The sequence below is a fragment of the Marmota marmota genome, unplaced genomic scaffold (assembly GCF_001458135.2).
Source record: "Marmota marmota marmota unplaced genomic scaffold, marMar, whole genome shotgun sequence".
NCBI classification, from domain to species: Eukaryota; Metazoa; Chordata; class Mammalia; order Rodentia; family Sciuridae; genus Marmota; species Marmota marmota.
In genome coordinates this window covers 2,564,447-2,579,674 of record NW_025999863.1, presented here as the reverse complement: position 1 = coordinate 2,579,674, position 15,228 = coordinate 2,564,447, and the positions used below count along the sequence as shown (strand labels likewise).

Here is a 15,228-nt window from a genome sequence, read left to right as displayed (position 1 = left end):
GTGTATAAGAGACAGGGCCTTCTCTGGGTTGTCTGCTTTCCTTTCTGTGGCCTCTGGGCCAGTGGCCTCAGCCCCCGGGGTGGCAGCTCCAGCCTTCCCCCCGGGCGCGGCCTTCACTGCGGTCACCTGCGCTGCGGAGGCCTCCGCTGCCTCGGCCTGGGCTCCCGCCCCCTCTGTTTCCTGGGCCTCAGCATCCGCGGCTGCCTCGGCCTCGGGCACTGCGGTGGCCGCTTCCAAAGTCCTGGCTTCCGCGGCTTCGGCCCCCGCAGTCTCCTCACCCGTGTTCTCTGCCCCGGTAACTCGGGCTTCCAGAGCCGCGGTGCCGTTCAGCTCGGCACCTGTGGGTCCCTCTGGGGCCGCACTGGCTCCCGAATCGGAGCCCTGGGGGGGGCGGTGGGCAGCTGCCTCTGCCGCCGGGGCCTGCCCTGCCTCCTGCTGTTCCAGCGCCCGCACGGCCTCTGCATGCTGCTTCCGAAGCTGGTCAAACTCGGCCCGGAGAGAGTCATAGAGGACCAGGGGGACCACCTCAGCAGAACCATTCACCTCCATCTGCATCTCGTCCTTCTCGAAGTCCTCCAGGATCTGGGGGTCGGGGGCAGACAAGGGCTGAAGCGGGCGCAGGGCACCGCGCAGACTGGCGGCCTTCCCTGCACACCCTGACTCCAGGGAACCCAGGCCTCACATGTCCTCGGCCTCAGTGTCCCCACCTGCACTTTCTCCATTAGCTCCTGGTTCTGTCTCGTGAGTGCAGCCACCTGCTCCTGCAGTGCAGCCACCTGCTCCTGGGCCGTCGGGCTTAGCTGCCGGGACAGCAGGGCCTCGGCCCCTGGCAGGGGGCACAGAGTCAGGCCCGGGGTCCCAGGACACAGGGGACAGGAGTGGGGGTCTGCAGTGGAACATCAGGGCCCCGGAGCAGGCTGAGCAGGCTGAATGACTCGCAGGTCCCTCCTGCCCTCCCTCCCACGTCACACTCTCTCCACCGGGTGGGAGGTCTCTCCTGGGTTCCAGGACCAGATGGACAGATTCATGGAGGCAGGGCAGGGCCCCGGGCTCACCTGGAAAATCGGGCAGCTCCCCTTCCTCATCCTGCAGGGTGGCCACGTCATAGCTGGTGTTCTCCCGCTCGCTCTGGGGTGGGGACAGAGTGGCTTGGGGTCCTGCTCGCCCACCCCCTGTCCCCCCAAAGCCCAGGGTGGCCTGAGCTGGTCACACTCGGACTCCCATGAGCACTGCAGGGCTTTCTATCTGCTGGGTACCGACCATGTCCTCTCTCGGTTCTTCGATGGTGCCAGCTAAGCGCTCTACCCTGAGCTGCCCGCCCACCCCGTGTGCCCATTTTTAAACTGGGCTTTTTTAAAGCTATTGAGTTGTACGGATTTCTTACATATTTTGGATGTTAACTATCAGATAACCCCCATTTCATGGTATGTGTGCAGCGGACACTGCCCTCCTGGGTGAGGGGACCCCAGGATGGGGTGGGTGTGTTTGGAGAGGGTGGGGCCATGCTGTCCGCTTTGCACGCCAGCATGGCTGTGGGCGGGTGTGGGTTGGGGTGTCCGCACTGTGACTGCTCCCCCTGTACACACGTGTGCCTGTGCCTGTTCCTGCTGCTGTTGGCCGTGCAGCCGTCCTGGATGGCTGGGTGTATGCAAAGGAACCAGTGCATTTGTCTGTTTGTATGAACATTTTGAGATATCTCTGGTACATATGTACTTCTGGCATGTTGTGCATGTGGCGGGCCTGTGGGCTGCGTGTTCACAAGTATGACCTGTGTGTGACGACATGCTCGGGTGAGCTTGTCTAGGAAACTGCATTTATAGGCGTGCTTGTTCTAAAAGACGTACATGAGTCCTCGAGTGTAGGTGTTGGGAGAAGTGTCCACCACGGGGATGTGTGTAGTGGAGGGTGTCTGTCATCATGGGTTTATGAGGATGCGTGAAAGGGCTAAGCTTTTTCTTCTTCTTCTTTTTATTTTTTCTTACTTTGGGTACTGGAGATTGAACCCAGGGGCACACCAACCACTGAATCAGTCCCCAGGCCATTTTATTTTGAGTTGCTTAGGGCCTTGCTAAATTGCCGAGGCTGGCTTTCAACTTGTGATCCTCCTGCCTCAGCCTCTCAAGTCGCTGGGATTACAGGCGTGCGCCACCCTGCCTGACCAGGACTGGCATTAATACTGAAGAGCCCCTCTGGTGGGTTTGCACCTATGAGGCCGCAGGACTCTGCTATGGCTGCCAGGCCACGCCCCCTGGCTGCTACAGGCCCCGCCTACCTGGCCCGTCCCAGCCCCACCCTGGTTCTGGCTCGCCCCGCCCCTGCCTGGCCCTACCTGGCCTTGCTCCTGGCTCCTGCCCAGCCCCTGCCCAGCCCCTGCCCTGCCCCTGCCCTCTGCTCCCACCTCCAGCAGGGACAGCCGGCTCTGCAAACTTTCCACCTCTCGGCCCAGGCTCTCCTTCTCCTCCTGCTTCTCCGCCAGCAGCTGCTGCAGCTCTTGCACCTGGGGCAGGAGGTATGGGCTGAGGTGCCTCTAGGAGGAAATAGGGGCAGGGCGCCCGCTCTGCCCCCGCCCCCGCTGCATACCTGTCTCTGCAGGCTGTGGAGCGAGCCGGCCTCGGCCTCCTGCGGCTGCTGGAGGAGAGGCAAGGGTCCTAGATATGCGGGGGCCTTACCTCCCGCCCCCCTTGGCTAGCGCAGTAGCACCCCACTCTGTCTGATCATCCCCTGCACAAGTTCTTGTGGGGCCCCTATTTGGGGGCAGACTTTGTTTGGGGGCCACTAACTGATTCATTCACCCGAATATTCATCCATTCAGTAACTATTTATTGGGCACCTACTGTGAGCCAGGCACTGGCAACCATGGCCGCCTGTGGGCTTGTGCGGGTCGGTGGACATGAATGAAATCTACAGCAAGCCACAGCAGTAAGAGCCAAGAATGGAAAGAGCAAGCTGAAGAGTGAGTGACAGGGGCTGTAGTTTAAAATAAGCTGGGAAGGGGAGGCGAGTTTGGCCTCAAGAGGCGAGGAGGGAGCCGGGGGGGCATGTGAGGGAACGGCATTATGGGTAGTGGGAACAGCCCGTGCAAGGGCCCTGAGGCAGGACCCAGCTTGGCATGTTGGAGGCCCAGCGAGAAGCCCATGTGGCTGGGGCAGTGAGGAGAGGAAGACAGGGGTGGAGAAGGTGAAAAAGGCAAGGCCATGTTCCCCCAGAAATGCACCTCCCAGGCCTGCTGCCTCCTGACCTCCGGCTGCCTCCGGTCCCTGTGCTGCTCCAGGCCTCGGATCTTCTGCAGGAGGTGGCCTCTCTCCTGCCGCAGCCGCACGATCTCCTCATAGGCTTCGCGATCATCCTGTTGCCCTCCCCGCCCGGTGCCCACCGCCTTTAGATGAGGCCCACGTAGAAGCCAGAGCCCTGCCCGGCTCCCCCATCGTCCCCGCCCGCGTCCTTACCGGCATGGGAATGCTGGCTGGCGGCTGGGGTGCCTTCCGCTTTTTGGCAGCCCCTCGCTGGTCGTGGCTGGACACGGAGTTCTGGTGGGCAGAGGGAGAAGGAGCACGTGGGGGCCACCTCGCTAGCCCGCCCACCCCATCAACCTCCCAGCCGGCCAGCCTGGCTTCCCCAAGTCCTCCCTTGTCCCCCCACGTGGGGGTGAGATGGCCTTCCCTGAAGTCCTCGGCCTCACCCTGTGCCCTGCCTGGGCTTTGGCTCTCCCTGGCCCAACAGACCACTAGTTTCTTTCCCCCGTGAAGCCACGGTACTGACAATGGGGTGGAGGGGAGGCAGAAGCCAAGCCCCTTTCCCTGACCAGAGCAGCCCTCGCCAACCTCAGTCCCCGGTCACCCACCCAGTGCCATGAACTGGCCCCATCTCTGGAGGGTCCCTGGGTTTGGGGAATTATGCATGCAGTCACCACTTGGTGGCAGCATACGCCAAACAGGTCCGCCCAGGTATAACCGGGCAGGGGTCCATCTCTTCCTCCCTTTCTACAGAGCTTGGGGCCAAGGAGAATGAGTGTGTGCACGGGGAGGGTCTGGCTCCTTGGGGATCCATACCTGAGATGATGCCTCGCCTGAGTCGTCCCCTAGGGGCAGGGGAGAGAGGGAAGCAGGGTCAGGCGCTCAGTTCCAGGGGCTCCCTTCTCCCTCAAAGAAGGGCAATAGGGGGCCCAGGGGCCTGGGGGGTCCAATTGCCCAAGGATCAGGGATTTCAAGGCAGGAAACCTTGATGATAGGAGGGACCTTGAAACCCAGAGAAAGGACAATGGCACTTCCAGGATGGAGTGGGTGGGCTGCCACTTCTTAGGAAGTTTAGTTGTTTCTTTGTTTAGTTGTTGATGGGCATTTATTTTACTTATTTATATTTAGTGCTGAGAATCAAACCCAGGGCCTCACACATGCTAGGCAAGCGCTCTACCACTGAGCCCCAGCCCCCGCCCAGAGAGGTGGAGCTGTAAGAATAAGGAAGGCCCCGGGAAATCAGAGTGGACCCCTGACTACTCTAAATGTTCTTGGGCTCCTTGAAACAACCTCAAGTAGGGGAACCATGAAACCTCCTATAATGCAGCAGGTATGGGGTATCTTGAAACTACCCACAGTAGGGGGAAAGGGGTGATAAGAAACTGCCTAGGGGCTGGGGCTGTAGCTCAATGGGAGAGCACTTGCCTCGCATGCGTGAGGCCCTGGGTTCCATCCTCAGCACCACATAAAAATAAATAAACAGAAATAAAGATATAAAAAAAGAAAAGAAACTTCGGGGGGTGCCTGAAATCACAGGGAGACCGCGCTCACGTACCACTGGGCGGGGAGGGACGCTGAGCTGCCTCTTGCAGAAGGTGCAGGATGAGCTTGTCCCCCGCTAGAGCACCGTAGTGAGCGGCGTCCTGGCCCAGGGCGTCCGCGAGGCCTGGCCGGGCCCCGCCCTGCAGCAGCACCTCCACGGTCTCGGGGCTGGCCCCCTCACAGGCCAGCATCAGGGCTGTCCTACCAGGGAAGGGGGCTGCTGAGGGGCGGGCACATCGCCAAGCTCCCTCCCCGCCAGCCCCAGGCTGGGAGGAGGAGGAGGCCCCTAGGTCCCAGAGCTCACCTGCCCTGCAGGTCCTGGTCATTGGCAGCAGCCCCCTGCTGCAGGAGCAGCCGGCACAGGTCCGCGTGGCACATCTGAGCAGCTATGATGAGAGGCGTTGCGCCCGACTGGCAGGGAGGAGGAGGAGCCGTGAGGAGCTGGCCCTGGGAGGCAGGGAGGCCAGACGGCGGCCCCAGCTTCGCCCCGACGCGCACTTTGCAAAGGGGGCCTGGGGCGGCCACTTGGAGGCACACGCCTCAAGTGGAATCTCTAAAACATTCAGGCTCACCCGGTCCCGCGGGTTCAGATGTGCCTTGAAGGAGCAGAGTATCTCTGAGCAGGACAGACAGCCTCCAGCCACTTGAGTAGAGGAAAGAGGGGAAGGGGAGAGGGCAGACATTTGGGGGGAGCCTCCTGGAAGGCAATATTTCCTCCTACAGATGAGGAAACCATGCCCACAGCGAGGCCCACGGCCCCCCACGGGCTCAGAGGCAGAGAAAGCCAGTCTAGGACCGGCTGCTGCCTCCCTCTCCCACACCGCGCACGGTGCACTGTGGCTCCTGGGGAAGGCGGAAGCCGCGCCCATCCATCCTCACATATTTCCTCCTGTTTGATTCGCCCAGCGTGTTGAACCCATTTTTCAGCCGGCAAACTCTATGTACAGCCTGCTGTGCGCCTGAGGGAGCGTGGGTTTCCTTTGCTGCCCTTAGAGGGACGCCTGCCACACGTTAGGTACCCATCCAACAAATGTCTGCAGGGTGCGGAAAACCAAGGGTCTTCCACAGCAAGGCCCACACCACTGGAGACTGGAGGCGCCACACCACGGGGGGGCGGCAAACCCAACTGCAGGAAGTCTGGGACAGGCCCCAAGACCCTGAACCAAGCCCAGTCCTACTGTATCCCTAAGAACAAATGTTTCCCCGGCGGTGGGCTCGGCTCAGTGGGTGGGTCCTTCCCCCTCCTCGGGAAGGAGTCTGCAGTGGATGGGAAGCCACTGGCTGCCTGGGCCTTGAGCTCTCCAGAGATGCTCCAGTTCCTCAGGGGACTTAAACCCCGGGCAGCCCTGCCATCGTCCTCATAAAGACCTGGTGATCCCCAGGCTACGCCACCAGCCGCTTGAATACAGGAAAGAGGGGACGTAGGGTCTCCCCCCAGGACTGAACCTCAGCACTCCTCGTCCATTCAACAGGGTGACAGCCTGTGCTTCTGAGGGCACTGAGGATGGTGCGGAGCCCCATGCCCAGCACACAGCAGGTGCTTGGTAAGGAAAAGGAGGAGGCTTCAGGAAGTCCACCACGGAGAGACCCTGGCCAGAATGACCCCAGCCCAGCACCCCCTCCACCATGGTGGGCGGGGCGCACCCACCTGCGTGATGTAGGGCTGTCCACCCACTGCCATCCTCGATGTCCACCACGCACGATGCCTGGGAAGGGGCACAGGCCACTTGCAACACAGCCAGCCTCTCCCTCCTGATTTCCCTAGGACCACCTCCCCGCGAGGGCTCGCTGAATGTCAGGCTCCTGGGGCCCTGTCCCCGCTCCCTGGTGTGCTGAGCCACCTGTCAGGCCCTGGGGTTGGTGAGAAAGTGCTGGGTGCTCTGAGGGTGACCCTCTGAGGGTGACCTTGGCTGAAAAAGCAGGTCGTGCTGAGGGAAAGGGGCTCAGGAAGCGTCTGTGGTGCCGAGAGGGCGTCCTGACGTGGGGCGTACGAGGTTGTCCAGGAAGTAGCTAGAGCTTGAAAGTGAAAGGGCCAAAGCATATTGGGGTTCAGGGAGAACCTGGAGTCCAGGGAGTATCTGAGAACAGAAGGCCAATGACCTGCAGCAGCTGCTTCAAACACTGCGGGTGCCCGTACTTGGCGGCCAGGTGGAGGGCGTTGTAACCTGCCAGGAGAGGTTCACTAGAGCTCTGGCAGTGCAGGGGTTCCCAGCTGCCCCCAAACCCGAGTCTGCTGTGTGGAGTTGCCCCGTGGCTAAGTCCCCAAGCCCCAGCTACTTCTCACAACTGCGCTGCTCCCTGTGGTCAGAGTCTCCCAGCCCCAGCCAGTTGGCGTCCCGGACACCTCATAATCTAAGCTGCACTCTGCACCCACAAACTCACGACCTACAGTCACAGCTACTCCCCACGTCGCAGCTGTTCTGGATGCTCCCTGCAGTGAGCTCCAGCTCGGCTGTCACAGCCACCAGGATGCGGTATGTTCCTGCTCGTCCAGATCCTCCTGCTGTCCCAGGTGCCACCCTGTCCCTTGAAGCAGGGCCTGCTGGGCTGGGGCTGGGGCCTGGCCTCTGCTCCACTTCCCACCTGGGGTCCGGGCTGCGTACCTGCTCCGTCCGTGCTCATGACATCGGCGCCGTGGGCCAGCATCACCTCCAGACAGCTGGCTGCACCCCGCATGGCCGCCAGGTGGAACCTGGGGAGCAGAGGTCAGAGGTCAGCCACCGCCTGCCCCCCAGCCTTCCCACCCCTGGGGCGCGGGCACTCACGCGGACTTGCCCTCAGGGTCCAGTTTTGTGGGCACCAGCCCCTTGCGGGCAATGAGCGCGGCCACGCGGGCTGCGTCCTCGTTCTCCACGGCCTGCAGCAGCCTCTCGTCGCTCTTGCCCCAGTCCTGGCCCTGTGGGGGCACCAGGCGTGTGGGGCTGGGCTGGCGGCTGCCCCTCCCCGCTCCCCCTGGCAGGGGCTCAGGGCTCTGGCCGCCCGCCCCTGGGCACTTGCCTGGCGCCTGCCTCTGGCTGCCGGCTTCGGGATGGGGCAGGGGCCACAGGGCGGGCAAGAGCCGAGGTCGGTGGGGCTGAGCCGCAGCTGCAGGGGAGGTGGTCCTGGGTGGGGGGCCTGAGACAGTGTCTCCCAAGCTCGCGCCCCCAGCATCTTCCCCAGGCCCATCGCCCCAGCCATGCACCCAGCCTCCTGCTAACACCCTGACAGCCCGCTTCTCCCAAAACACGGCCCCACTGTCCAAGGCCCCCATGTCCCTTAGTGTGACTCCCCCTCTGCAACCTCACTTCCAGCAAATGGATCCACAGTCTTTCCCGAACTACCCCCAGAGTCTCCCCATTAGGCCCCCGGGAGGTCCCTTTCCCGTCTCCAAAGCACTCTGCCCCACCTATGCTTCCATGACTGCACCTGGCACCACCGTCCCCGCAATGTCCCAAGGCCTGTCCACTCAAAATCACAGCCTGACTGCATTCCAAAATGCCTCCCCCAAATGCCTGAAGTATTCTCTAAAATCAAGTGTCCCAAATCATTATCCCAAAATATCCTCAGAGGGGGCTGGGGATATAGCTCAGTCAGTAGAGTGCTTGCCTGACACGCACGAAGGCCCTGGGTTCAATTCCCAGCACCACCAAAAAAAAACAAACCAAAATATCCTCAGAAATAATAATAATAAATAACAACAACAACAACAAAAACCAACCACCAGCCAAACCCGTTCCCCTCAGTGGTCTCTGAAACAGTTCCCAAATGCCATCTCCTCCCAGCTGCCTCCCGGAACAGCCTCCACACTGTCCCTGCAAATGGTCCAGCGTTTCCAAATCGGGTTCCCAACTGTCCCCCCAAATGCCCTCTATATTCTCCTGCTCCCATCTAGCCTCAGAACCGTCCCTCCAAATGCCCTCTACACTCTAACTACCCATCTAGCGTGCCCTTGTGTGTCACCAAACGCCCTCCCCAAGCGTGCCCTTGTGTGTCACCAAACGGCCCGTTTGTCCCCCAAAGCTGCCGTCACCCCGTACCCCTCCCTCGCGCATCTTTCCAGGTCTGGGGTGGGGGCGGGGGGCGGGGGGCGGGCGGCCAGGACGGGAGGAAGAGGAGGGACCCGCGCCCTCGGCCCTACCGCGAAGGAGGTGGCCGCGCACAGACACAGCTGCTTCATGGCGTCCGGGCGACGGGTGGCGGGCTCCGGGGCCGCGGGACCGAGGGGCTGGGGCCGGGCGGGGCGGGACCTGAGCCGGAGTCCCGCCCACTGGCCCCGCCCGCGGGATGCCTGTCCCTCTGCGGGCCCCGCCCGCCGGCCTCACCCCGCGGCCTCGCCCCTCGCCTTCGTCCCTCGGTCCCTCGCCGCGCACCGTGGCTCCTGGGCCACCTGGCTGGCTGGGCTGAGCTACTTACCGGCTGTCCCCTTCCCTTTCCTCAACTGCGGAACGGGCTTCTGGATAAGCAGTCACCACCGCAGGTGGTCACCAGGAGCACTCGCCAGACATTCTATGCGAAGCACCGCACCACGCAGTGCCTGGCATTCAGTGAGCACAAGGAAAAACCTCGGTTCACTCATCCAATACAGATGTAGCTCTACGGCTAGCTCCTGGGGACACTGGAGGGCGCGACACAGTAGATGCTCAGCTAAATCCACTGAAAGACACAGGACACGCCCTTGGCTCTGGCCCCAAGGTGCCGGGAGGTCTGTCTCCTCTGCCTGCCCTCAGCCGGGCAGATCCAGTGGTGACTGAGACAGTCCCTGCTGTCACGGGGTCCCTGGAGAGACAGGCATGTACCCATAGACTCATGAACCATGTGCTTGTGGCCATGACCGGAACAGAGTGGGGAGCTTGTGAGGCTGCCCTATGTGGCTGGAGTCAGGGAGGGCTTCCTGCAAGGGAACTTGAAGGAATGGTGGTGGCCACCTGCACAGTGCAGTCGCTCTGCTGCACCCTCCCCACCCTCCGTCTCCTCCTAGAAGCTCCAGAAAGTAGCTCTGAGCACCAGAGCCAGGCCCTTCTCCTCTGCCCACAGCCCTCCATGGCTCCCATCTCCCTCAGAGTTAAGTCCTCTCTGTGGCCCAGAGGGCCCTGCGCCATCTGCCCTGTGCCCTCCCTGCCTCCTTCCTCTCCCCCTCTTCCCTCTGCTCCAGCCACAAGACTCCTCTCGGAGCCTCCAGCACAACAGGCTGGGCTGCCCCAGGGCCTTTGCAGGGCTGCACCCTCAGCACACTCCCCAGACACCCACCCAGCTGGCTCCTCCTGATGTTTCAGCCTCAAACATCACCTCCCAAGCACCCCTCACATCGCCTGCTGTCTCTGCATGGCTACACCTCTCCAGACACCTGTTTCCCAACCCTCTCACCCTGCCTCACCCTGTTAGCTCCACAAGGGGGGAAGCACTTTGGGTGTGTTTTGGTCACTTGGTTAGTGTTGTGTCCCTGTGCCTGGAACAGCATCTAGCACACAGCTCAACAAACATGCACCAGAGTACCCTTTTGGGAAGAGGGTCCTTCAGCCAGAAGCATTTATTGAGTGTCTGCTGGATGCCAGATGCGCTAGTCAGGCCTGGACACTCCACAGACAGTGCGTGCAATTCCTGCCTGTGGCTCTGCACTCGAGGCTGACATTTCAGAAGCCCCAGGTGAAAGATGGGTGGGGAGGGGGCAACCCGGGTCACATGGAAGAAAGTGGGAGACTGGACAGAAATCAGTCGCTGTGGGGCCAGAGAAGCAGAGGTTGAGGTGGGTGATCTGGTCTTTGGGGGACATGTTCATCACCAAGTTGTGTCCTGGAAAAGGACCATCTTCCACACGGGAAGTTCAAACCCATCCAGTGTCAAAGGGCCCGGTGGGCGTCCAGGGGACATGCCCAGTGGCGACTGACATGTGGCTTGGGGAAGAGGCCGGGGCTGGTGAAAAGATGACCCCAGGGCAAGAGTGGCCAGAACTGAGCAGGGAGCCCCAGTGCTTAGGAGAGGAGGTGCTGGCAAAGCAGCGGCATCTGGGGCGGAGGAGGAGGAGTGTGGGGTGCTGCGGCTTCTGACCCGGTGATGCAACTACAAATTCACAAAAAGAAGGCATCGGGAGAGGCTGGGCCCACAGGGGACAGAGGAAGAGTCCAGGCAAGGCCTTCCAGAGCCTGTGGAGCAGGAGCCCCGCAGAGGCGGCGGGCGGGTGGGGGTTGGCTTGTTATACCAGCTGTGTGATCTTGGGCCAGTCACTTCCCCTCTCTGGGCCTCAAGTTCTCAATTGCTAAATGGAGTAGATAACGGAGCAGACACCATAGAGCCAGGTCTCTCCCTTGGCACTGGACTCTGGGGCCAGATGGTTCTCTGGGGTGGGCATCCTGAGGGCTGCGGAGTGCCACTACCTGCTCCATGCCAGGGGCTTCTCCAGTCAGGACAGCCATGGACATTGCTGCCAGTCCCTGATGGGGGAGAGGCAGAACTGTCCCCTTCCCCCATTGAGACCCCAGGCTTAGGTGGGTGGCCTGAGGATTCCTTAGCTGCCTTTGCACAGACGGAGGCAAGGGTGGGCTGTCGGGTGCAGCAGCTGGTGAGAAGCAGCTGGGAGGAGCTGAGGCTCCCCCTCCTCTCACCCTGGGAGGTGGGGGTGACCCCAGGCACGTCCAGGAGGAGACTGAAATGGATCTCCCAGCCCAAGCTCGCGTTTCCTCCATCCTCTCCACCTGTCTTCCTAGGTACGGGTAAGCTCAGACCAGACTGCCTCTCAGAGCCCACTGCAGTGTGCCGGGCACAGCCCTGTCCCCAGGGCTCAAGCCAGTCCCAGCATCACCTTGGTCATCACCCATATCCAAGCCACCAGCCACCCCCACCGGCTGCACTACATGGAGTGGCCCTTTGGTGGCCACCGCCCTGTCAACCCCAAACTGCAGGCACCGCACGTCCTCCTGGTCTGCACACCCGCCCTTGACCCTTTTCCTCCCTCGCCACCCGCTGCAGCCAGCAGCCACTTCCTGACCCGCCTGGCTCCTCTTTCCCCTGTGCAAAGCCTCTGGGGACCCCACTCAGCACGAAGTGTGGGCAGCAGCCCTCCCCTGCCTGCCCCGTTTATATACAGCCCCCAACAGCGAGGCTGAGAATGGTTTCACACTTGCAAGTGGCTGCGAGGGAAATCAGAATAATAATAATACATCGTTAGCGGCGAACGTGATGAATTCACAGCTCAGCATCCATCAATAAAGCTTTCTGGGGACGAGCCAGCCCCATCCATTTACCACAGGCACAGGCTGCTTTCAAGATGCAACCGCACAGTGGCGGCCGCTGGCCCGGAAGCCAAAAACACTGCCTGCCCGCTGTAGGGAGGGTTTGCCCCCCTGAGCTCCTAGCATCCTCTGCCCCTGCCTCCCTGAGCGCATGCCCGGACCAAGCCAGCCCGCCCCGGCCGTCTCCTTTCTGGTCCTCAAACCGCTGGCGCCCCCTCCTGCCTTTGCCTGGTAGTTCCCCTTGAGGGAGCACTTGCCCCGCAGATCCATCCACTCCCGTCTGCGCACGGAGACTCCTGCCCAGCGGCTTTCTACACCCGCGTGGCTCCTATCACCACCGAAAATACAAAGTATCATTTGAAAACTATTGTTTACTCTTGCTGTCTCCCTCAAATGTCATCTCGCCTGTTACAAAGATGTTTGTCCATCTTGACCCCTGTTGTATCCCTAGAGGGACCAGCTGTAAGTGGTTTTGCGGTGCTGCGGCACCCAGGACCTTGCACGTGCCAGGCAAGTTCTCTACCACTGAATCACACCCCAGCCCCCTGACTAGATTTTTTGGGGCCCAGTGCAAAATGAAAATGTAGGGCTCCTTGGTCACAGGTATTAAGAATTTTAAGGTTTTGACAGCAGGGCATTAAACAAAGGGTCTGGTACACAGTAGGTGCTCAATAAGTATGTTGAGTGAATTTATAAAATAGTGACTCTTCCAGCGACTTGGGAGCTGCAGGCAGACCCTGTCTCACAACAAAAAAGCTAGAGATGTGGCTCAGTTTAAAGTGCCCCGGGTTCAATCCCCAGTACCCCCCCACACACACACACACACAAAGGTGAGCAAGGTGACATGCCACCCCGAGGAGGCCGTCTGGAGGACTGTTTAAGCCCAGGAGTTCAGGGCCAGCCTGGGCAACAGAGACCCTGTCGCACAAAGGGGGCCCTGGACGATAAAAACGAGAGTAGGGCTTTCCAGCAAGCGCGGAGGTGTTGGAGTCTCCGGATCTCTACGAGCCCCAATCGTCCCAATGGTGGGATTTTCACGAAACCTGAAATAGGGCAGCAGGGCGGCTGGGATTCAGAGGAGGCGGGCGACTCCCATTTTAGATGGGGAAATGGGCCCGGGAGGGCGGAGCAAGGAGCGCCCCCTGTCGGGCCTTGGGAGGAAGGGCGGGAGCAGGAGCAGCCCTGGAGCTCGGCGCGTGCGCGCGAGGGCGGGCCCGGGCGCAGGTGCGGCGGCTGGACCCGAGAAGCGCGGTCCGGGGAGATCGCCAGGCCATCCGCAGTCGCCAGGGTTGGTTTTCTTCCCTGGGGGCTACTGAACAAAAGAGGAACTTGACTCCGGCTGCCTGCTGCGACACCGGAGAAGGGCAGGAGGAGGAAGGGAGGGCGGGCGGATGGCCAGATGCTCGGCCAGGGGAACGGGGGACAGGCCTCCCATCTGCCGCAGCGTCTCGCGCCCGGCCAGTCCTCCAGCTCCCGCGCACCGTCCCCTCCCACCCCGACCCCCTCGCGCCAGTTGCGAGGTCTTGCCGCCTGCCCCACCGCGCTCCACCTGGACTTCGCGCCTTCAAGGCGCCGTCGCAAACCTTCCCAAACACACCCACGTCCCAAATTAGGTGTCTCTTTGTTAGCTGTAGAAACTTTTTGCAAGACGTGATTTAAACACAGTCCTGCTTTTGCAATTAGGCGTGGTGTGGTTGGTTACCACTGGCGAAGACTTCTTGGCAATGCTTAGGGAGAAGTGCGAATCGGTCATTCCTCCCGATGGGAGGGAGACTCCAGGATCCTTCCTCCGAGAATGAAGCTGACCTGGTGTCGCGTTTTTAGGCAATTAATGGGCCATTGATCCCCTCTCTCCCTGTTTCGCACTCTCAATCTCTCCAGTCAACGCACGTCCCCATCTGCACCTGCCAAAGGCCCCCATCCTGTCCAGGTTTGTGCCAATGCAGCCCCAGGGAGGGCAGGTGTCCCCGCTGTGTGACCCTGAGCAGCTTCCTTGCTCCTTTCTCTCTTTTTTGCGGTGCTGGGGATGGAACCCAGGGCCTGAAGCAAGGCCTGCTCAAAGCTCCTGCCTCGCAGCATTGCAAAGCACACTGCAGCTCTTCGGAGTATTTGAATTTAAATAAATAAAAGTGAATAAAGCCTCTGGGCTGCGGTTCCCTGGCTAGCACCTGGCTAGCACGTGCCAGGCCCTGGGTTCCATCCCAAGCACCACCCCCCAGTAAGTAAAACAATAAACTCAATGGTGTAAACTTAATTAAAAAAAAAATAATAAGCTTAAATAATAAAAAAGTTGGGTGCAATGACACACGCCCGTCATCCCAGCAGCTCTGGAGATGGAGGCAGGAGGATTGCAAGTTTGAGGCCAGGCCTAAGCAAGGCCCTAAGCAACTTAGTATGACTCTGTCTCAAAATAAAAAATAAAAAAGGTTGGGGATGTAGCTCAGTGGTAAAGCCCCTCTGGGAAGGAGAAGGAGAAGAACCACCCTGAAACATCAACAATAAAAATAAATAAAATAGTAAAATAGACTGGCACCAAGGGAAGCCACAGGAGGGTGTTGACAAAGCACAGTCACCTGCCAAATCAGGAAGAGTAGAAGCCAGAGCCCGGGAGTAAAGCCCAGTCTGGTTCCTGGCCTCTTCCCTCCTGCCCAGCCACCCGCTCCCATGCTGTCCCCACACCACTCAGCTCAGCTCCCAAAGGCGGACCCTGCTGGAGACCCCGATGGTGGGGAGGCCACATCAGGCAGTAGGAAGACCAAGGCCCTGGACTCTGCCACCCGGTGTGCATCTCCCCTTAGCCACTTTGCTTGGTGACCAGGAAGGTGAGTCAGCCTCTCCAGGCCTGGCTTCCTCCTCAGTCACAAGTCAAGCCCGACCAGGCTGGGCACCTGAGGCCTGGGGAAGGCTGGCTGCCAACCCAGTGAGATGCCTCACGGGGCTTCTTTCTGCCCGTGCCTGGGGGCAGCCCACATGCTGGTCGCAACTCGGGGGCACCAGGAGGGGCCGGGGTAATGGGGCAAAGAGCATCCCTCTCTGGGGTTCAGAGTCCCCCAAGGCCGCATGGGCGTCCCGCCCACCCACCACATTCTCTCCCACCCCCTCCTACTCCGCTTTTTGCTCTGGGGTCACCTTCCCCCCTCCCCCCCCCCGGCACCCCTGGCTACTCCCCGGACTCCTCGAGCTTGGAATCCCTTCCTCGCTCTATTTGTTTCTGTGCCGCAAAATTCTGCCTCTTCTCGGGCTTATCT

The 15,228-nt window shown here is 60.8% G+C and overlaps 1 protein-coding gene across 1 annotated transcript in view; it reads right to left on the bottom strand.

Moving 5' to 3' along the window:
• The window catches only part of Ankrd24 (ankyrin repeat domain 24), a 14,868-nt gene extending 5,792 nt beyond the window's left edge, over nucleotides 1-9,076 (bottom strand). The window contains exons 1-17 of the mRNA XM_048810884.1: nucleotides 8,893-9,076; nucleotides 7,773-7,859; nucleotides 7,541-7,671; nucleotides 7,379-7,467; nucleotides 6,876-6,940; nucleotides 6,424-6,481; nucleotides 5,348-5,418; nucleotides 5,080-5,186; nucleotides 4,789-4,976; nucleotides 4,050-4,078; nucleotides 3,447-3,527; nucleotides 3,239-3,346; nucleotides 2,581-2,625; nucleotides 2,399-2,497; nucleotides 1,056-1,128; nucleotides 708-826; nucleotides 14-582 (exon numbers count right to left, since the gene is read on the bottom strand). Of these exons, the coding sequence (XP_048666841.1) occupies nucleotides 14-582; nucleotides 708-826; nucleotides 1,056-1,128; nucleotides 2,399-2,497; nucleotides 2,581-2,625; nucleotides 3,239-3,346; nucleotides 3,447-3,527; nucleotides 4,050-4,078; nucleotides 4,789-4,976; nucleotides 5,080-5,186; nucleotides 5,348-5,418; nucleotides 6,424-6,481; nucleotides 6,876-6,940; nucleotides 7,379-7,467; nucleotides 7,541-7,671; nucleotides 7,773-7,859; nucleotides 8,893-8,931 (1,958 nt within the window). The 5' untranslated portion in view covers nucleotides 8,932-9,076. The remainder of the gene's footprint in view (nucleotides 1-13; nucleotides 583-707; nucleotides 827-1,055; nucleotides 1,129-2,398; nucleotides 2,498-2,580; nucleotides 2,626-3,238; nucleotides 3,347-3,446; nucleotides 3,528-4,049; nucleotides 4,079-4,788; nucleotides 4,977-5,079; nucleotides 5,187-5,347; nucleotides 5,419-6,423; nucleotides 6,482-6,875; nucleotides 6,941-7,378; nucleotides 7,468-7,540; nucleotides 7,672-7,772; nucleotides 7,860-8,892) is intronic.
• Between the last annotated feature and the right edge of the window lie 6,152 nt (nucleotides 9,077-15,228).